Consider the following 22,641-nt stretch of genomic DNA (forward strand, 5'->3'; position numbering starts at 1 on the left):
TGTAAGCATTTTTAGTATCCCAAAATTCCATGTCCATGCAAATAACCTTCTACTCAACTTTATAGCCATTTTTTCCCTGTAGAAATAGAACCATTAAACACCATCATATCTCTAGTTTTAGCAATATCTTATTTTGGCATTATTCACAATTTTGGAAAATATGGTTTTTGTTTTTATTTTGTGTGGATAATAGTGGATTGATGGCTGAAACTTCCGTTAGAAAACATTTTGATAATCTTGCTTCAAGTTCTTGTTTCTCTTTCTATTTTTCTCCGTCACAATATTTTAAACTTTGAGCTCTCATACAACGTTACTTTTTCCTTCTCTAATTTATGTAATGATGAGGATGAGGAGGATTTTATTGAGTTATATATATGCCAGGCATATTATCTATAATTATAATAAATATTATATTATCTATAGTTCTTATAAGAAATTTGCAAGGCATATGGTATTATTCCTGATTTACTGATAAGAACTACAGGGCTCAGGGAGTTTATATTACTAGCTTATGGTCACATAGCTTAGTAAGTTATGGAACTAGAATTCAAACCTTAGGTTAATTCCAAAGCCCCTGGTTTCCCTTCTATATCTGTGCTGTCCAGTATGATAGCCACTGGCCAGATATGACTTTTTGAGCACTTGAAATATGACTAATGCAGTTGAGAAGTGCTGTAAGTGTGAAGGTACACACTGGATTTTGAACACTTGGTGTGAACAAAAGAATATAAAGTATCAATAATTTAAAATTTTTGATCACATTGAAATGATAATATTTTGGATATATTAGACAAAATAAAATTACTAACATTATTTTTCTTTTTTATTTTTTAATGTAATTACTAGAAAATTTTAAATTACATCTGTGGCTCTCATATGTGGCATATGTTTATGTTTCTGTGGGACAGTGCTGATCAAAATTACATTGTCTTTAGTGATCTCACTAGTTTGCCCCTTCCAGATCAGGGATATGACGGGCAACCCCTTGACCAAAGTGCCCTGCCTGAGGTACAGCCTTCTTGAGATTCACTATCCTCCAACAAGCACACAAGTAAACAAACACATGTAGACCCCCAATCTTTTATCTAATTAATTAATATATGTGAACTGTTAGGGCCTGTTTGCAAGTAAGAAAATTGAGAGGTATGCTCAGAACTTAAGAAGTCAGTTGTTTTACTACAGAAGTAATGTATGCAATGTAATAAAAATGTGATTTCAAAGTTTATTTAAATCAAAACAGAAGTTTAACGTATCCATATCTCATTAAATAATTAATTAGAAGACTTTGGTCTATAACTTTCTGAGTCACATCCACTGTTTGATATTATAAAGTGACTGAGATTGCAAAGAGGATGCTTTTAATAATTATATTCTTAATCACTGCCAACTTATATTTAAAAGAAACTAAATCTGCTTATGGAGATTTTCAAGTTTTATTTTAATGCATTTGAAAACTTGATAAAAGAATTTACTGGTCACTTTCCTTAAATCAAGGACCATTTTGGATTGGCTTAATTTTCTGAGTCCTCAGGGGTTCCCAAGAATATTTTTTCTAAGCAACACTAATAATCACTTCATCAAAAAAGAAAAAAGTTGCTAACTTATTTAAGGAAGTTCAGGTACTAGGGCTCAAATAAGTTATGTGGATTGAACAGATAACTAGATACTGTACTGATATGCTTCTGACTCAATGGACAATGGATATACAGCTTTTCTAGAGCTACTTGGTAAAAATAAAATTATAATTCCAGAAGAGATTTACACGTTTTTAAACAAGTATTTACCATGATTTTATTTTCTCCGGATGCATTTGGAATACAAAACTGAGGATATCTCTGAATTATTAAGCTGGTTCAATTTCACAAGAGGAATCAGTTAAGCTGAAATTAAACTATTGTCACCAGGAAGACACAATATTACTGGACTTTGGAGACGGGTGTATGTGATTCCCAGAATAGTTACATGGAAATCGTTGAACATAAGGCAATCATGTATATTTTTGTGGGTACATACTTATGAATGTGAAGTATAGTGAAGGTCTGAAAGAATATACATTCCAGACTAGTTGTTGGTGGGAGTGGGGATGTTAAAGGAATCAAAGGGGAATTTTATCCTTACTTGTAGGATTTTTTAAAACAAGAAATATATACGTATATATATTTGTATAGTTATTTAAAAATAAAAATAATAGAAGATAAAATACGAAATTACCTTGATTTTAAAATAGAAGTCTGGAGGTAGATTTGTAATAGGCCATTGCTGAGTATACCCTAGAGTTCTAGATACAGTCATCCCTCCGTATCCACTGGGTATTGGTTCTAGGACCTCCCCACCCCTACCCCACTGCTGTGGATGCCAGAATCCACAGAGATCAGGTCCCTTATGTAAAATAGCAGTGTTTGCACATTGCCTACACTTATCTTCCCATGTATTTTAAATCGTCTCTAGGTTACTTCTAATACTTAACAGTGCAAATGCTGTGTAATAGATATAAGTACAATGTAAATGATAAGTAAACAGTTGCCCATAGGAAGCAATTTCAAGTTTGGCTTTTTGCAACTTCCTGGAATTTTTTTTCCAAGTATTTTCTCTCCGTGGTTGGTTGAATCTGTGGATGTGGAACCTACAGATAGAGAGGGTTGACTGTAATTTCAATTGGTTAAATTTCAATAGCTTGCTATATCGTCCTCCCTCATATTTTAAGTTTCCATAATACCAGCTGCTCGTGTTTGCCTGTACATACCAGAAGCCTTCTCTCATTTGGGCATTATTCGGTGTTGTTCACTGCCTAAAACCTCCTCCCCTTCTCTCCTTGACTAGCTTAGAAGTAGCTTTTTCTAGGAAAGCTTTCTCAGGGCTCCACCTCTCCGTGCTGATAGTGCATTCTTACCTGAAAGCCTTTGCATATTCTGCCAAGAAGCTTGGACTTATCTTCTCGGCAAAAGAGAACTTCTATTCTTTTAAGTAAAAGCATAGCATCTTTAGATTTGTACTGCAGTGTCTATGTGAATGGCAGTACCCATCCTCTTTAACTATGGACAACAAAGAAAGGAGAATGTAATCTTTTAGAGCTCTGTACCCTATTTAGCGTTGCTTTCTCTCTTCCTTTCACTTGGATCATCTGGAAAATTTAAGGCTGCTCATTGTAGAATGACTTCTTAAGTCATTTGAGTAGTGAAGGACCATCTTATCTAAATTCTTACTCTATACCCAGATTTTTACCTGATTCAGAACTGTTATACAAGGAACTTAAAAATCAGGGGGACCTATTTATTTGGTTTGGGTATTTGTGATAAAAAGGAAATGACTGAAGTGGCACCAATTACTCAAGTATTCGATGTTCTCACCCTGGTTCAAGGCAAAGTAGAATACTTCTTCCAATTTCGGCATTCTCCCTCAGGGTGAATGAGGATATGAATGACTATGATGTTAATGAGCCCTTGTGAGCCAGGATTTACTGTGCTGGGCCACCTCTTTCATTTATATGGGTTTGCTTTCTGGATGAAGTTGTGAGAAGGTCAAGTTGGAACTCCAGGCATCATCTGAACAAGTAAGATGTGTATCTCAGCAGCCTAATCTCTCAGTTGGGTTTAGCCTTTCTTATAGTGCCCTTGGCCTAGCCTGTCAGAAATTGGACTGCTTCTGATAGCTTTTGTTATCAGTCTGAATAGTAGGGCACTATTAGCCCAACTATTTTTTTTTTCTTAGTTAAAAGAGATAACATTGGGATAATAGTAGAAATTAAAACATTTCTCTAGCCAGGCTGTGTTAAAGCTCATTGTTATCTCTGATTCATCATAGATCCTAAACCACTACCTGAATCCTAAATGTAGTTTGTATGACTTTTCATTTTCTTACCACCAAGAGGACAAAATGGAATATTCTTTAGAAATATTCTCAATACAGAGCCCCTCCTCTGCTTTATATTTCTCTTTTTTTTTTTTTTGCTTTATATTTCTTTACCCTTCAGTATTCAATAATTATAAACAGAATGCTAAGAAATCTTCTTTACAATGCTATATCAATTTTTGTTATTTTGGGTTCTTTAAAAATGATTCTTGTCCTGCGTTATATTATTTCATTATGCAAAGATAATTCCTGCTTGTTCCTGAAATTTTGTATGGTATTCATGCCTCAGAATGAGGCTTGGTGTCTGTAGCAAATAAAATTAAGAATTAGAGTGTTGTTGCAGAGATCTAGGTTTTTTTTCTCTTCTTAAAAATTTTGCATTGTTTATACTGTATTACTAGCCCTTATTTGCCATAAATTAGCCAATAAGTTAGCCAAAAATATCTAATGGATTGTTTCTTCAGATTTTATTAGGAATGCTAAATTATTGAACTCCATTGACTCCAAAATTCTGTTTATTTTTCCACCTATATGAAGAGAGAAAATAATAATTTCCTTACCTTACCTGTTTCTTGAACTTTAATTTGGAGGCAACATAGTGTAGTGGGTAAGAGCAATCACTTTAGGGCCACACTGGTGGGTTTGAATTGTGTTCTACATTATATTTACTTATTCAGTTTTCTTAATTATAAAAAGAAGATAATCATAATAATACTTTAAAGTGGTGCTGAGGTTTAAATGAGTTAGTACATGTAAAGTGATTTGAAGGGCCTGGCATGTGGTAAGTGCTGAAAGGTGTTATTTTAATACTTGACTGATTCTTTTCTTTTTTTTTTTATTTGCTGTGGGATCTTAGTTCCCTGACCAGGGATTGGACCTGGGCCCTGGCAGTGAAAGCCCTGAGTCCTAACCACTGGACTGCCAAGGAATTCCCCTCTTTTCTATCTTGTGTAGTTTACTTCTTTAGAGTACAAGTATAAGTACATATCCTACGTGCACGTGTGTGCTCCAAGTATCTGTCATCTGGACGGCCCACAATCCTCCTATCTCCTGGGGTTACCTTTTCTAGCAAAATAGCTCCAGTTCTAATCCCTAATATAATAGGTTGTCTCAAGTCCTCTCCAACATCTCTGGGGCTTACTAGGGGGAGGGAGGACAGTATGGTTCTCTTGCTGTGATTTCTTGCTCTCACTAAGTATTACAGCCCTGATGCTTCTCCTCCTTGTGGCTGATACCTTTTCTTTGCCTTAACTTTCCTATTTCCTTCATATGCATCAAGGAGTTTTCCCAATAAAGAGTATTCCTTTTTAAGAGGACTTCTACCTTCCTTCTAAAGCAAAGCAGGACTATTCAATAAAACTTTCCATGATTTTGGAAATGATCTCTAATCTCTGCTGTATAGTAAGTTCTCCACTAGTCACATGTGACTACTGAGCCCTTGAAAAGTGGCTAGAGCAATTGAGGAATATTCAATTAATTTGAAATGTAAAGAGCCACATGTGGTTAATGAGTACCAAGTTGAACAGCACAGTTTTGAATTATATCTGCTTCAAAGTACAGTCAGATTTTTCTTCCTGTTATACATCTGTCAGCTTTAATTTTTTAAATTAGAATGTAAAAATTTTTACTTTTTTTTACATTTAGTTTAGTTGTATGGATGCACCAATACTTCTATACATGGAAGCTTTTAGAAAATTAGTAGGAACGGTGGATTATATCTAAATTAGAAGTCTCAGGATTTTGTCTAGCAACAAATGTGTACATAGGTATGCATTCTTTTCTTAACAGAGGAACTAGCTTTATCCATTCAGGGTATTAATTTTTTTAATATTGGTTTTCAAAAAGTATGAAAGGATTTAGGAATACTCTGTAAAGTTTGTATCCCATGAGCTTCACATGAACTGCTGTGCTGTTGGAGATGCTCTTGACCCGTCTAAAGTGGTCCTACATTGACGAGGCTGGAACCCCCCAAAAAAGGTGCTGTCGACATCCAGAATTGCCCCACCTCAGCTTTGTTGCTCCTGCTGCAACCAGCGACTACACTTTTGGAGCCAGGGGCAGGAAGCTTCTCTTCTTCCTCCTGCCTTTTGATCTCCTACTAGTGTCCCCTGATAGCAGAACTTAACAGGAAACTGGCTGGCAAGGAGCCTAGGAAATGTAATTTTCAGAATCCAAGCACCAAGTGTAGAATGGAGTATAGGAAGGGTGGGTTTCGGGCTGAGAGATAATAGGTAACTGACCAGTATACCTTGCTGGAAGCAAATGATGATGAGATGATGAGTAAATGTGTGTGTGTGTGTGTGTGTGTGTGTGTGTGTGTGTTTGTATGTGTGTGTATCACAAATGTTTTTTTATTATACACTCTGTTCTGTGCTTTGATTTTTGTTTCACTTGTTTGACTTCAGTTGTTTTATATTGGTTCATTAAATTTATAATTCTCTATTTGTGGTTGTAGGGTATTTCATTCTATGAAATGTGCCATAATATATTTCACCAGCCCCCTACTGATGGACATTTAGATTGTTTCCAGTCTTTTGCAATTACAAATGATGCTTCAATGAAAATTGTTTCATTTATAATTTTTCACATGTGACCACATTTATAGAATAAATTCCTAGAAGAAGAATTGCTATCAGATAGTGATAGTTTGTAATTTATAATTTTCAGTTATAAACCATATGGCATGTCTTACTCTTGCCAATACACCTTTCATTCATGATTCAATGTTTAGCTGTGCATTTACATAGAAATGCTGAAAACACTAGATCATATGATAGAGACACTGCATAATCACAGACAAGGCCCTCAGATGCAGAGTATGGCAGTGGGAATTGGCCTTGGGATTTACAAGGTTACAGGAGAATACGGCCTTTAGCTGGACTAATGTTGGAAGGAAGGGAGGTGGATGATTAAACAGCAAAAAGCCTAAGGACTAGGGACTACACATTGGGCCTGGAATAATGCAAGAAGGAAAAATAGAATAAAGAGAGAGAGATTGTTTGCATAGATGCCGCTTAAACACCTAAACAAGCCTGAAGCCCATGAAACTCAGTACAACAGAAAATGCCTCTTCATAAATAGTAGAAGAATTGTTTCTAAAATGACTGTTGACATTTAGAAGTATTTTCTGGCTATTCCTCAACCCCATCCATCATTAATACACGTTTGCTAAAAAAATTAAACTACATATGTGGATGCGAATATGATTTTAAAATGAAAGTCTTCCTTTAGCTTTTTCCAGAGATAATAGTTGTAAGTTTGGTGTCATTTTTAATATGCATACACCCAAATGCACACGTACATATTCACACATTTTTTTTTAAACAGGAAAGGTTTTATACTATATGTATTTGTTCTCCAACCTTGTGTAATCTCCAGCTTGAAAAACCAATACAGCATGGCTCTTTTTCCATATAGATATATCTTATTCATTTAAATGATTACACACTGTTCTGTAGTATTTAAGCATGAAAATTTATTTTACATTCACTATTGGTGAATGTTTTTCAGGTTGTTTCTAATTTTCATTGTTTCTAAAAATGCTGCAGTAAATGTGCCAAAGTTTTCTATAGATCATATTCTGTTTTCTTGAGCATCATCTCATGCTTTCTCTAAACAAGTAATATCTAGAGTAGTAATTAGTTTGGAAGCAAAAAATGCCATTCACTGTGGAAACATATTCCTATGTATAACCATCTCTTCTTTGCAAATACCTAAAACGTTAGTTGTTGTTCATTGAATAACTGTGAGTTTTGTGTTAACTTCAATATGATGGACCAAAGTTTTAGCTGTATCTGCCACAGACTTGCAATTTAAGTGAGAAAGATGAACTTTCCTTATGATATAGTAAAGAATGTTTGAGGATGAAAAAGATGATGTATGTGAAACATTTTGAATTTCTCTTAGGAATAATAAGATGTAATACTGTTTAAAATACAGATGCATTACCTTCAGACTTCCTCTTGTGAAAGACCATATCAAATATAAATCTTATAGTTATTTTCCTAGAGTACCTTATCTCCTGAAATAGCTGATGATTGGTTGTGGAAGTTGTGAAGGTACCGGAAGGAGACTGCTTAGTAGCTGATGTGGTGCAGTGGGACTCATTTAGACTGTGAGTCTAATCCAACCTCCAGCACAGTCTGGCACTGAGAGCTAGTCATGCTATTTTGACTCTTCATAAGTCATCTCACATTCTCCTTTTAATTATTTCACAGTTGTATTATGTAAAGTCAAGATGAACTGAGATGAAACATAAGGACACTGCTTTAAAAAACTTACTGTTTATATGCTTAGGATGATTCCAGGGGTTAGGAATATTAGTGTGTCTGGGGCACATCTGTGAGGTCCATTATTATGCCCTTTCAAGAAGACTAGTGAAAAAATGGTAAGAGAAAGGATTGAGAGAAAGATGAGACACAGGTTTCTGACTAAATTATAACTTTAGCAGGACATCAGAGTTTTATTTCTCATAAGATTCATTAAGTACCATTCCTTATTTTTTCATGAACCAAAAAGATAGAATATTGATCAACTGAAATTATTGGATAAAAGGTAGTATAGATTTAAAAATTTTTTTTGAGTGTTACTGCTTAGGAGAATTCAAGCTAGGATCTGGCTTACATTTATATAACATGTTCTGGTTCATAGATCACATTTAGACTTTATAAATTCAAGTTCATTAATTGCTAGAGTTTCACCTTTTAGCTCTTTTTTTTTTTTTTTTTTTTTTTTGTGGTACGTGGGCCTCTCACTGTTGTGGCCTCTCCCATTGCGGAGCACAGGCTCCGGACGCGCAGGCTCAGCAGCCATGGCTCACGGGCCCAGCCGCTCCGCGGCATGTGGGATCTTCCCGGACCGGGGCACGAACCCGTGTCCCCTGCATCGGCAGGCGGACTCTCAACCACTGCGCCACCAGGGAAGCCCCCTTTTTAAAACTGGTTATCACATATATAATTTTCTAATCTTTAGAAAGTTCGTTTGTTTTTTGAGAGCAAATTACTTGTCTATGTCAAGGTTCCCAGTGGTTTATATTTTGTGTACATAAGAACTCTAAACATGTAATCAGTTTCAGTTATTTTAATTGCACTTAAGTTTTGCATCTCTTCCTTAGAGAGGTTTTGATTTTTTTTCTTTTTTTACATTTAGGGCCACTTCTTGAGTTTTCATTTTTAAATGTTTTTGGTTTTTATCCTTTTGGGATAACTTCTTCCATAGTAAGTGATAGAAAGGATTCCTTGAATTTTTTGAAATCTATAATTATAGTTGTTTACTTCCTAGTAGTGTTAAGGGCCTGTGGGCACATTTTATTGATTGGAGTATTGTTAAATATTTTTAATTATTTAAAAACTACAGGATATACTTATACATAAGGATTGTTTGTTTTCAAAGCTGGATCACCTTAGCTAAAATTATAACTTACATTTACCTTTTCTCTTTATCCTCCTTCACTGTTTTGTTTTCCTCCACAGCATTTGTCACCTTCTATTTCTAATGTAAATACAATTTCCTATTTTTGTTTGTTTGCTTGTTTATGATCTATCTTCCTTACTAAATTATTATCTCCCTGAATGCAAAGATTTTTATCCTTTCTGTTGACTGTGATCCAATGCTTAAAAAAGGCACTGTATAAGCACCCACACAGCTTTCCAGTTTTTAAATTTAATTTGTAAAAGCATTTAGTCAGAACTTGTAATTTTGAGAATATTGACCTTGTTTTAAATGTTTATTATAGTGAACTCCAACTCATCTGAAATATAAATAATTGGAAAGTTTTATGTCACCATCTTCTAAAAATTCTTATGAAAGTCATATGCCTTCTTACTCCCATCCCCTCAAATAAGGAACTTATTAAAAAATTCAATCCTTAGAGTATAATTTAGAGTCTACATATTAAGCCCAGTCTCTTGCAAATTTCTGGGTTAGTGGTGATAACTGATTTTCATATTGGTGTTAATAATGGTGATTTTCATGTGCCTTAGGATCCTGAAATATCTTCTGAAATTATGGCACAATGGGAAGCAAATTCAGGAAAATAATGGTGGCATCTTCTCTCAAACTATCCAGTCAGCAAATCACAATATAAAATGAGTATTTTTAAAACTTGAGTAAAGAATAACATGAAAATCTTATATATTATCATAATATTTTAAATGGAAAAATATTGCTTTATAATATGTGTGAGAAGTATTATTAGGAAAGTATTTAATATCTCTTTTATTCATTTTAGATAAGATGGGAAAAAAACATCACATTGGGGGAACCACCAGGATTCTTACATTCTTGGTGGTGGTAAGTATCTTTAATTCCATTTTCACTAGATTGATGATGCATTTCAGTAGGCCTGCACTGTACCTGTTTATGATTTCATGCCTCTCACTTATACTTTATCATTTTCTACAATTATTTTCTGAAAGGTGGCACTTAGAAAAATAAAAAACAAATAAACTCAAAACCAGCATTAATGTTATTTAACTTAAAGATACTTCTATTAAATCAAGCTGGAATTGTGACCAGTGTGTGGAATCTCCAGCTATAAGTATGATATTGTATTAGTCAGCTCTGGCTACCATAATAAAATACCATAGACTGGGTGGCTTAAACAACAGAAATTTATTTTCACACAGTTCTGGAGGCTAGAAATCCAAGATCAAGCTGCTGAGCATGGTCTGTTTCTCGTGAGAACTCTCTTCCTGGCTTGTAGATGGCTGCCTTCTTACTGGGTCCTCACATGGCAGAGAGAGAGAGAGAGAGAGAGAGAGAGAGAGAGAAAGAGAGAGCGAGCACATAACAGAGAATGAGAGAGAAAGACCAAGCACGTGCTAGCTAACTAACTAGCTTTCTGGTGTCTCTTTTTATAAGGGCACTAATTGCCCATGAGGGCCCCACCTATGTGACCTCATCTAAACCCCAGGCTATTGAAGGTAGTGGTGGTGATGGTGGTAAATTTTTAGGAGAGAGAATAGTCCAAAAAAGTTTGAAATAATTCTGTATAGACTCAGAGCTAGAACCGACCAGGAATGTACACAAAGATGGTCAGTCAGTATTAAAGGCCCAGTTGATATCAGAACTTATAAATTTTATTGTGGTACAAGTATGCCCGGGTATGTGACTTTTCTACAGCAGTAGTTGTTAGTCTAGGTATTCAAATGGACAAGCTAGGCTTTTCTTTTTCTTTTATTTTTAAAAAAATTTCTTCAGTTAGGAGCATTTCCTGTTCAGTACTTTATACATTCATCTCTCAAATGAGAGATGAATCTTGAATAAGATTTGAATCTTATTCAAAAGAAAAAACAAAAGCTCTCTTCTAGTGCCGTGCACGTGGTTTCCTTGGTCCGTTACTTCATGCCATCATCTTTTTAATCTCTCTCCTGAAAACGTGCTTTACTAGAAGTTCCATGGTGAATAGAACCACACTTAGTCAGTTGTGGTTGTGGGTTTCCCTTGTTTGTCTCACATACGTATGGCAGGAACAGGTGCAGTCCTTTGGTTCAGAGTTGTTCCTTTATTTGGAACAACGGTTCACTGCAGTTAAGCAGTGTCATTGTGCTGTTTTCCTGGGGTTTAAGACTGACCTCTTGTAACATATAGTGGTACAAAAGTCAGTTTTTCATTTTACATAGTCTGTATTTATGATATCTAGATCTAGACTAGAAACGCTTAATTATTTGCTGAATGTATTTGATTTTCCCACTTGTTGACACCCTTATATTTTGTATGTTTCCTATTAGGTCTGCAAAGTGACACAAGAAACCACTTTAGAAGTCTGTCCCTATTGGATTAGTGGGTTAACAAAATGAGGATTTAAAGTTTTTCATTATAGAATTAATTCTATTTCTTGCACCTATTTCTGTTTTACTCCCTTCCTCATGAATTTAACCTATCCTCGTACTGTAAATGGTTGATAAAAACTCACTGAATACTTTGGCTTTTTGCTTCCATCAGACTTTAGTGTTTTTGGTCTTTGCTATCAGAAGGTATAGCTCTTAAATCTGCTATTGCCCTTCCTTTTTCTATGGCTGTTAGATTCAGGGGAGCTCTTCCTCTGTGGTTTTGGTATTTTAAGAAATTTTTACTTAGAGATATCAAAGAAATTGTAAATAATGAGCATAAATATTTTTAGACTATATTTATTTTAATTTAAATCTAGCACATGCAAAAGGTACATTATTTTCAGTGTTTTTAATGTTCTTCCCTAAAACTATCAGTACTAACGTACCTTTTGAGGTGCCTACTTTGTCGATATAAATCAGTGATTCTTAATAATTTTGAAGTCATGGGGTCCTCTGAGAACTGATGAAAAGCTGTGGATCCCCTCTTCCAGGAAACTGCCCAGATCCTAAGCTTTCCTGATCATTGTGTGTAGCCAGCCATGACTGTGAGCCTTAAATCCAGCAGAGGCCTGACTTTTTTTTTCAGCTGTTTCAGTGGTCCCTTTGATTTTTTTTTTAAATTAAGACTTTATTTATCTTTTAGAGTAGTTTTCAGTAGGTTCACAACAAAATTGAGGGGAAGGTAGAGATTTTCCTTATACCTCCTGCTTCCACACATATATAGCCTTCCCATTATCAACATTCCCCACCATAGTGGTACATTGTTGTAATTGATGAACCTACATTAACACACTAAATCACTCAAAGTCCATAATTTGCATTACAGTTCATTTTTGGTGTACATTCTATGGGTTTGAACAAATGTATAATGACATGTATCCACAATTATAGTAATATACAGAGTATTTTCACTGTCCTAAAAGTCTACACTCTGCCTCTTCATCCCTCCCCACCCACCCTCCACCCCTGGTACTCACTGATCCTTTTATTGTCTCCATACTTTTGCCTTTTCCAGAATGTCATTTAGTTGAAATCATACAGTATATGGCCTTTTCAGATTGGATTTTTTCACTAGGTTATATGCATTTAAAGTTTCTCCATGGCTTGATAGCTCTTTTCTTTTAGTGCTGAATAATATTCCATTGTCTGGATGTACCATGGTTTAATTATTCATTCACCTACTGAAGGACATCTTGGTTGCTTCCGAGCTTGGCAATTATGAAAAAAGCTGTTATAAACATCCACGTGTAGGTTTTTATGTAGTCATACATTTTTAGTTCCTTTGGGTATATATCAAAGAGTGTAATTGCTGGATCATATGCTAAGAATATGTTTAGTTTTGTAAGAAGCTGCCAAACTGTCTTCTAGACTGGTTGTACCATTTTTCATTCCCACCAGCAACAAATGGGAGTTTCTGTTGCTCCACATCCTGGCTAGCATTTGTTGCTATCAGTGTTCCAGATTTTGGCAATTCTAATAGGTGTGTAGTGGTATCTCATTGTATTAATTTGCATTTCCCTGATGACATATGACGTGGAGCATCTTTTCATATGCTTATTTGTCATCTGTGTATCTTTTTTGGTGAGGTATCTGTTAAGGTCTTTGGCCCATTTTTTAATTGAGTTGTTTTTTTTCTTATTGTTGAGTTTTAAGAGTTCTTTATGTATTTTGAATAACAGTCTTTTATCAGATGTGTGTTTTGCATATATTTTCTCCCAGTCTGTGGCTCGTCTTCTCATTATCTTGACATTGCCCTTTGCAGAACAGAAGTTTTAAATTTTAACAAAACCTAGTTTATCAATTATTTCTTTTATGTATTGTGCCTTTAATGTTATACCTAAAAAACCATTGCCATACTCAAGGTTATCTTGGTTTTCTTGTAAGTTAACTTCTAGGAGTTTTATTGTTTTATACCTTACATCTAGGTCTGTGATCCATTTCGAGTTAATTTTTGTGAAGGATTTCTAGTGTCTACGTTCTTTTTTTTTTTTTCTTTTGCATGGGGTATTGTCTAGTTGTTGCAGTCTCATTTGTTGAAATGACTATCTTTGCTCCATTGTATTGCCTTTGTTCCTTTGTCAGAGATCAGTTGACTATATTTATATGGGACTATTTGTGGGCTCTCTTTTCTGTCCCACTGATGTATTATCTATTCTTTTTTTTTTTTTTTTGTGGTACGTTGGCCTCTCACTGTTGTGGCCTCTCCCGCTGTGGAGCACAGGCTCCGGACCCGCAGGCTCAGCGGCCATGGCTCACAGGCCCAGCCACTCCGCGGCATGTGGGATCTTCCCGAACTGGGGCACGAACCCATGTCCCCTGCATCGGCAGGCGGACTCTCAACCACTGCACCACCAGGGAAGCCCTCACTTCTGTCTTTTATAGAATATTTGCAAGTGGAGTTTTCCTGTTGTTTAAGCCTTTTCACCAAATATTTACTATGCAAAATTATGTTGCCTTCAAGGAACTAAGTAGTAGGAGAGATAAACAATTAATAGTATTATAACTGAGGTATGTACTGGTTATAATAGCAATACAGGAGGAATACTTACATCAGCTTGGGAGAGGTAGGAAAGGCTACACAGGGAAAGTGAATCTGAGCTGATTTGAAAGTTGAGTGAGAAAAGGGTATTTAGGGCAAGGAATGGTTAGCATGAAATCTTAAAAGTGATCCTCATGCATTCAAAGAAAGGCAGGTCTCTTGGATCAGTTGAATTGTAGATGCAGTACTATGAAGTGATAGAATATAAGGCTAGAAACAAAGGCAGGGGTCAGACTATGAAGTCTTGGAGTGCATCAAGGACTTTGGACTAGAACTCAAACATTTTAAACAAGGTATATGACATGATTAGCTTTGTGCTTTTAGATACTTGGCATTACCATAGACATGGATTGAAGAGGATTGAGAGCAGAGGCAGAGTCTAGTTTACAGGGCAGTTGCTATTGTCCAGTTGAAAGGTTATTAGGTGATGGACCCCAGAGAGTGAACACTGAGTGGAATAGATTGGAGGTGAATGAAGAAGTTGCCAAGTTTTAGATTTGGATGGTGGGATGAACACTGATGCCATTGATTGAGTGAGTGAGTATAGAGAGAGCAACAGGCTTTGGAAAAAAGACCATGATTTAGCTCTGACAGATTAAATTTTGAGATGCCTATGTCACATTCAGAGAGAGATGCCCTATACAGTCAGAGCTCTGGATCTGTAGGTCTGAGACAGGCCCATAATGGTTTGGGAATTATCAGCATAGACTATACTGTAGTAAAGAGTGTTCATGGGTGAAACTGCCAGTGTAACAAGTAAGAGCAGGGCCTGGGGTTGGGACTCTGGGGAAAGTCAACCTTTAAGTGTAGGTGGATAAAGAGGAGCCTCAAAAGAAAATACTTAGAGAGGAAGGAGGGTAATCAGGAAAGAATAATGTATGGGAACCAGAAAAGGCATTCAAAGGAGATATTAAATCTGCAGCAGGTAAAAGTAAAAAAACAAACAAACAAAAAAACAACAAGTATTTTCCTGAATCGGGAAGTAAAGTGAACTTTGGTGGTCTTGGGGAGAACAGTTTCAGTGGAGTAGTGAAAGTGAAATTTAGAAGGCTGTTATATTTCATTTTTCCAGCTCCAGGTTTATGGAGAGTAGTTGAAGTATGTGGTGATGTGTGTAGTAGTTTCAGGATTAACAATGGAACAGGACCTAACATTTTTATTTTTAAAATTGAATAGATTTGAGCATGTATATAGATTGAGGTGAAAGAGTAGGAGAGGTTGAAGATGCATGAAAGAGCAATAAACATGCACAAAAATGCAGAATAAACTACAGGAGAGATGAGGGGCAAAGGCCTTGGAGAGAGAGGAGGAGGGGAATTTCTCCTTTTAGTATGGGATAGAGGAAAGTGTGTGATTTTACTTTCTGCAACTGTTTTTCTTGTTTTTGATAAGATTTCCCTTATCATTTCTTTTCTTCTTTCCCAGTTTGCACCATGCCGCAGTGCTGTCATATTTCCTGGCCTCCCTCTTGTGTTCATTGCATTTACCTTGATCAAATCCCTTTGAAAGCGTATTTCCTCTTAGTATGCTTTAATGAAAGTTCCCAACTCTCTTCCATGAATTTCAGAAATAAAAATGCCAAGAAACTTCTTTCCTCTGAAATGAATGTCCTTTTAGATTTGTGTAATTCAAAAATACACACTTTTTGAAACTTCCTATTTAAAGTTTTAATGGCAGAAACTGTGACTCAGTTTTATTTAATATTATATGTAAAACACCTTTTGAAGTAACTCTGGGCTCATATATTTATATCCTGTAATTAAATATGTATAACATTGCAGAGAAAATAAACTAATAACTAAGATTATCACGAGAATCCAGTTTCTGTCACTTGGCAGTGGAAAGTCAAATCTTGCAGCACGCTAGCACTCTAATGATTTTAGAATCTAACGATGCCATCAGGTATAGCTAAGAATAACAAATACTTATGTGAAAATAATAGCATTGGAATTAGTCAGCAGGCTTACTAGAATGGTATAATATTTGTAATTGGTAGACTAGTTCTTACCCATTGGTTCTTGCCTGTAATAGGCATTGCGTAGCTAATTATTTACTTGAATTAAGTTAAACTAAACATCAATATAAGACAATGTAGGCAACAACTAGGATAGAAGAAGAGTATAATCACAGTGATAAGGGAATAAATAGTATTAGCAAGAGAGAAAGCAAAGAACACAGGTGGTCAGGCTATGGGGAGAAGCGAAATGTGTCTGGGAGAGTAGGAAAGGAATGTGGAATACAGAGGAAGATTTGGTGGGGAGAAGACATTGTAAAAAAAAACCTGATGGAATCTTCCATTAAATGCAAAGGATTAGAAAGGAAATTGAGGCAAATTTTACTTAATAAGAAAACTTTCTTTCTGGCCATAATAACTCTATGAGACTTTTCTAGAATACTTTTAATACCTTCATACTTATTTTAAAAGTACTTTAGTGTAAATCATCTTTGTATCTGCACAAAAGTCTGTAAAATACATAACAGATATTTTCTCTTTACATAAAAAAACTAAGGAACAAAAGTATTTGCTCAAGATCAAACTCAGAATTAAAGTTTTCTGAATTGTAACCAGTACTCATCTCAGTAACAGATATTATTTCTTAAACAGGAAGCAGAATTTAGTGGCCCACTATTAATAAGACACTAATTACAGCCCCCTTTTGAGCATCATGAGTGGCTAATTCCAGACAGTAGATATAAATGACTCAGAAAAGTTGTCTTTTCTGAGTCCAGTCTGTCTTGAGGCATCCATGGATCACTGGCAGCTTGTGTAGGGTGAGGAGGTGGTTGCCATAGGTTACTCAGGAAATGAGTTGGAGTACAGGGGTAGAAGGTAGGATAACAAAGTGTTTGCTGTCTCATCCAGGACAGGTATCTAGCTACCACACTCTTGTCACAGCTGATAGTGTTCACAGTGCCAGAGCTGTATAAACCTGCCCATAATCAGAATATAAGGCATCTTTGAAATAAGAATTTTTAATACCACACTCACATTAGAGGCAAAACAATGTAAGATAAAAAGTTTGAGCCCAGCTCTGCCATTTGTGTGGCACTTGTGTGGCCACTTGTGTGCCACTTAGGTAAATTATTTAACCTTTTGAAGTCTCAATTCCCTTATCTATAAAATGGGAAAATAATAGGAGGATTAAATGATGGAAAATGTTTAGTATATGATGCTTGAATTTAGCACATACTTATTAAATGTAAGCTATTTTGATGATACTTTAAAATATGAATTTGTTACTAATCCAGGATTATGTGAGAATTCTATGATAGTGGGGCAAAATTTAATGCTTACATTTTAGAAGGTATTAAGCAGTGCTAAGGAATGATACAAGTACAGGTATGTGGAAGTTCTAAGGTGATGAGCAGGTACATGTACATTTCACCACCCTCCGGAGCGTTACGAATGGATAGTTTTCTTCAATATAGGTTAAGAGTAGCTAACATTCATTGATAATGTATTTTTGGGACAGTCAACAAGAAGTAACTTCCTTAGTTATTTTAAGACTTGAACTTATAATAACATGACTTGCTCCTCAGAAAAAAATGTCTTCCCCAGGGTTTTTTTTGCTTCTTCTTTTAATTTTTATTTTCATAGAATTCTAGATCTTGCCAGTGGCATGAAGGTTATATAATTACGTTAGCATCCCATCTTCTGGGACACATCTGACATGTTTACCCACCCTCGTAGACTTCTCTGACAACCATTTTGCTATGTTCCCTAGAGAAATTGAAAGCTAGCTAGTCACTTTGACTCACATCCTCAGGATAGAAGGAAAAAAGTATTTGGATGAGATCCTCAACCTGGGAATCCTGTGTTTTCTTTTAACTTAGGTGGGGAAATTTTTAATAATAAAAAATGATACAAGAACAAAGATTTCGGTACTGTGCAAGTTTTGCTTCTCTGTATTTAGTCTCTATCTTCTTCATTTCTGAAATAGAGATTTTTCACTTGTTTCTGCTTAGGAATAAAGAGACTGTAAATCTAAAGCATTATTCATGAATATCAGTCTACCACAATTTCAAGGATAGTGTTTTGGTTTCAGGCTTTGGATTAGAGAAATTGAAAAGCTCCTGGGCCTCCAGAATGTCAAGTTGTAGAGAGAGGAAGTCTGTATTTGTTGATTACTATAACTTTATAGTATAGTTTGGAATTGGGAAGTCTCCAGCTTTATTATTCTTTCTCAAGATTTCTTCAGCTATTCAGGGTCTTTTGTGGTTCCATACAAATTTTAAGGTTATTTTTCCTGTGAAAAATGCCATTGGAATTTTGATAGGGATTGAATTGAATCTGTAGATTGCTTTGGATTGTGTGGACATTTTAACAATATTAATTCTTCCAATCTGTGGCATGGAAAATCTTTCTGTTTTTTTTAAATTTCTTCTTCAGTTTCTTTCATCAATGTCTTATAGTTTTCAATGTATCGCTCTTTCACCTCCATGGCTAAATATATTCCTAGGTATTTTTTTCTTTTGGATGTATTTGTAAATGGGATTGTTTCTTAATTTCTATATCTAATAGTTCATTGTTAGTGTAGATTCACAAAAACAAACATCACAAATTACAACAGACTTTTGTATATTGATTTTTTTATCCTGCAACTTTACTGAATTCATTTATTAGTTCTAACAGTTTTTTGTGGAATCTTTAATAATTAGAGTCTTCTTTCTTTTTTCTTAGTCTGTTAGCTAATGGTTTGTCAAGTTTGTTGATCTTTTCAAAGAACCAGCTTTTGGTTTAATAATTTTCTTTTTTTTTAATTCTTTATTTCATTTATCTCTGCTTGAATCTTTATTATCTCCTTCTGCTAGCTTCTTTCCTTCTGATTTCTTCTTTGACCCATTGGGAGTGTGTTGTTTAATTTCCACAAATTTGTGAATTTTTCTGTTTTCCTTCTGTTATTGATTTCTAACTTTATCCCATTGTGGTCAGAGAACATACATTGTATGATATCTATCTTTTAAAGTCTATTGAGACTTAATTTGTGCCTTAACATGTGATCTATCCTGGAAAATGTCCCATGTGAACTTTAGAAGAACATGTATGCTTTTTGTTGGTTAGAGTGTTCGGTGTATGTCTATTAGATGTAGTTGGTTTATTGTGCCATTTAAGCCCTTTATTTCCTTGCTTGTGTTCGGTCTGCTTGTTCTGTCCATTATTGAGAGTAGAGTATTGATGTCTCTATTATTGTAGAACTGTGTATTTCTCCCTTGGATAAATGAGTTTAAAAGGATATATTTCTTTACCTTTATTCAAGGAAAAAAATGTATAGGTAACGTAGGATTGTTAGAAATACGATATATAAAGTTATCTGCTTTAGTAATTTGGTTTATTATCCTTAATCTGGCTCTTGCAAATTTTTGACCTTCTATTAAATCCATAAAGAGAAACATTGTCATAATATTGCATATAATATTCTGTGGTTAAACTAAATACAATTTAAAGACAACCATTATAAAGTTTTGGTTTTAAGAGCTTTTAAGTTCCTTAAGAACATGAAAATGAGAATAATTGTAATATACTGTAATTCATAACACACCTGATCCAGGTGGAAAACTTTAAGCTGTATCCTTGTCTGTGTATAATTCTTATACTTTTTATCCCAAAAGGGATAGAGGGAGGTCAGGTACAACTTTTAACTGCTTTCACTCTCCTAAAGGAATTGAAGTTTATTTAAATTAATTTGGTCTTTATTGTTTGCTTTGTATTTCTTGCTTATTGTAGAAATTTAAAAGGAAATGAATGCCAGTACTTAATCTTTCATATTTTTCACCTCTAAGGGTAATCTTATTTTACTGAATTAATTGTGTTATAAGGCATACAGAATGTTTTATCCTAACTGAGGAGAGAGACCCAGGTTAAACGAGACTTCAAGGGTCAAAACAAAGAGACCAGTTTGATTTACCAAGTTTTATTGTACCATTGTTAACTGTGCCCTCAGCCCAATGACCTGCTTTAACAATATGTATGCATTTTAAGCTTTTGTGCAAGCTAATTATAGTGTTGATGATATTATTAATAATATGCTTACTATAAGACCCTGTGTTTACTTTGTATAATTTAATTTTCTCAGCAACCCCATTGTATAGAGGAGGAAATTCCTATCTGTTTAAACAAATTGAGCTAGTAGTGGGAGGGAGTCTCAGGAGGGAGGGGATTATGGGGATATATGTATACATATAGCTGATTCACTTTGTTGTACAGCAGAAACTAACACAACATTGTGAAGCAATTATACTCCAATAAAGATTAAAAAAAAAAAGAGCTAGTAAACGGCAGGGCCAGCTTTTGTCTCAAATATGTCCTATTCCAAAACTTGTGCTGTTAACCACTCAGCTTAGCCTACTTTCCAATTCTATAGAGTGGGAAATGTATAATAAAAAATACTTGTTGATCAGTAAAATTACCTTTGTTTATTGCCAGTACTTTCAGCCATTTGCTTTGCTGATTTTTAATCCCTTGCTCACGTTTGTTGTTAATTTTATAAATGGGAGGATGACTGGGGCCATATGTTTTGTAAGCAGTATAATTATTTTTTCTCAACCAGTTCCGTCTTGCTTTTTCCCATTGTTCTTGAGTAGGAAGAAAAAAAGAAAGTGTGAATTTTTTAATTTTCAAAATTACTAACCTGTCTTTGTAATTACAAGGGAAAACCAGAGGATATTTTAAGAAAATATATTTATTTGACAGGTGTGACTTAACGGTCAGGGTAGGGTATCGGTCTGGGGATTGGACAACAAAACTATCTTGAAAAAATTAATTCCACTTTTATAAATAAAGTTACTTTAATTCCTTAATGCTTAAATTGGTATTTTTAAAACCTTTTCATTCTTCATGGGGAAGTTGTGAAAAGTATTGTAATTATTTCAATATGTGTTTAAGTCATGTAAATAGACAGTTAAGAATGACAGTCTAAATTTTTTTAAATTAAATTTTCATTTTGGAAAAATCTTAGCACTTCTGAACAATGGCTGGGTTATACCCTATTATTACATGACGAGCCTTGTCTGTATTTAAATCTTTCAAATAAATACTTGTCCTGAAGAAGAAAACACATTTTGTGTAAAGAACATTTGTCTTCTAATTTTTGGAATTGTGATCTCTCATTTGACATTATATGATTTTCTTAATGTTACCATAATTACTTTTTTAGTGTATTTTGGGATCTCTACTGTGCAGCTCCAGAAAGACGGGAAACATGTGAACATTCAAGTGAAGCAAAAGCCTTCCATGATTACGTAAGTTACTATATAATTTTACTAAGTTATATTGTCAGTTTTCTTCTTAACCACTGTTCTTGAAAAATGCATTGGACCATCCATTTTTTTCCTTTGGTACTTAAGAAATTATTCTTTTTGTCTTGGGAAGTAGGCTCATCACTTTAAAAGTGAAATACAAATGGGTTTGTGAGTCTTGTTGAAGAAACTTAGGATAAGAGAGTAGTCCTAACTCCAGGATGTTAAAGGTGTTTCTTATCTTTAAGTGTGCCTGATTTGTGAAGTTGCAGATTTATAAAAATTAAGTAGTAATTATTCCACAAAATTCATCATAAGAATTCTATAAGTGAAAAGTTCCTCTTCTGCATATAGCATTTTAAAAATATATAGAAATAGTACATTATTCTCTTTTGCAACTTTTAGTTACACATCATAAGGCTAAATATCCCCTTCACTGAATTCAGTTCCATAAATAAATTTATTGTAAATTAAAGGAAATACAAGATAAGAGAGCAAAAGAGTCTGGGCAAAAATGAAAATGTGAATTTTTTTTTTTAATTCTTAAGGAAGAGCAGTGGCCTGTCCTTGGCTAGGTGATGTATATTGAGTGTTTTCTTAGAAGAACTGTAAATGTGATTTTAGAGAGTTGATGGCATCAGGAAATAGAATTGTAAAAAAAAAAAACAAAAAGTGGCGGGGGAGTAGGTTTTCTTTAGGGAAAAATAGCATTTAAGAATGAGGAGATTGTGTTTTGAAGGGGCTGGGAAAACACTGTGTTTGCAGAACTGACCATAAAAGACATGCAGATTGAGTTTGGGATGGAGGAAAACCAGTTTCCTTGGTGTGGAGGAAGTGGAATTGGGCCTGGAGCCTGAGGAAATACCGATTTTAAGTACCTTAAACTTTACCAGAAGGATACATGTTTAGTTGGTAGAAGGGAGGCATCATTCTGTGTAAACAGCCTTTAAAACCAGAACCGGGGCTCAAAAGGGAAAAAGAACTTGTTCTTCCAAAGGAAATACCTCAGCCTTAGTCTGAAGAGTGGAACTAGCCAGAAGAATTATAACCCCAAACACAGCACAAGGAAGAGTATGCAGACTTAAGAGAAGTGAAAATCTTGGGCATCTTGTAATACTGTGTAATACTTTAAACGTATACTAAACTGTGTAATACTTTAAACGTATACCAAACTGATTAAAGTGA

The 22,641-nt window shown here is 34.9% G+C and overlaps 1 protein-coding gene across 10 annotated transcripts in view; it reads left to right on the forward strand.

Annotated features, from left to right (window-relative positions):
- Positions 1–22,641, forward strand: part of SSBP2 (single stranded DNA binding protein 2) — a 299,130-nt gene that overhangs the window by 75,200 nt on the left and 201,289 nt on the right. For all 10 annotated transcript variants that reach the window (XM_033409061.2, XM_033409062.2, XM_033409059.2 and 7 more), the window contains exons 3-4: positions 10,079–10,140; positions 21,375–21,459. In XM_033409061.2, coding sequence (XP_033264952.1) covers positions 10,079–10,140; positions 21,375–21,459 — 147 coding nt within the window. The remainder of the gene's footprint in view (positions 1–10,078; positions 10,141–21,374; positions 21,460–22,641) is intronic.

The sequence above is a fragment of the Orcinus orca genome, chromosome 3, assembly GCF_937001465.1.
Source record: "Orcinus orca chromosome 3, mOrcOrc1.1, whole genome shotgun sequence".
In the NCBI taxonomy this organism is placed as follows: Eukaryota; Metazoa; Chordata; class Mammalia; order Artiodactyla; family Delphinidae; genus Orcinus; species Orcinus orca.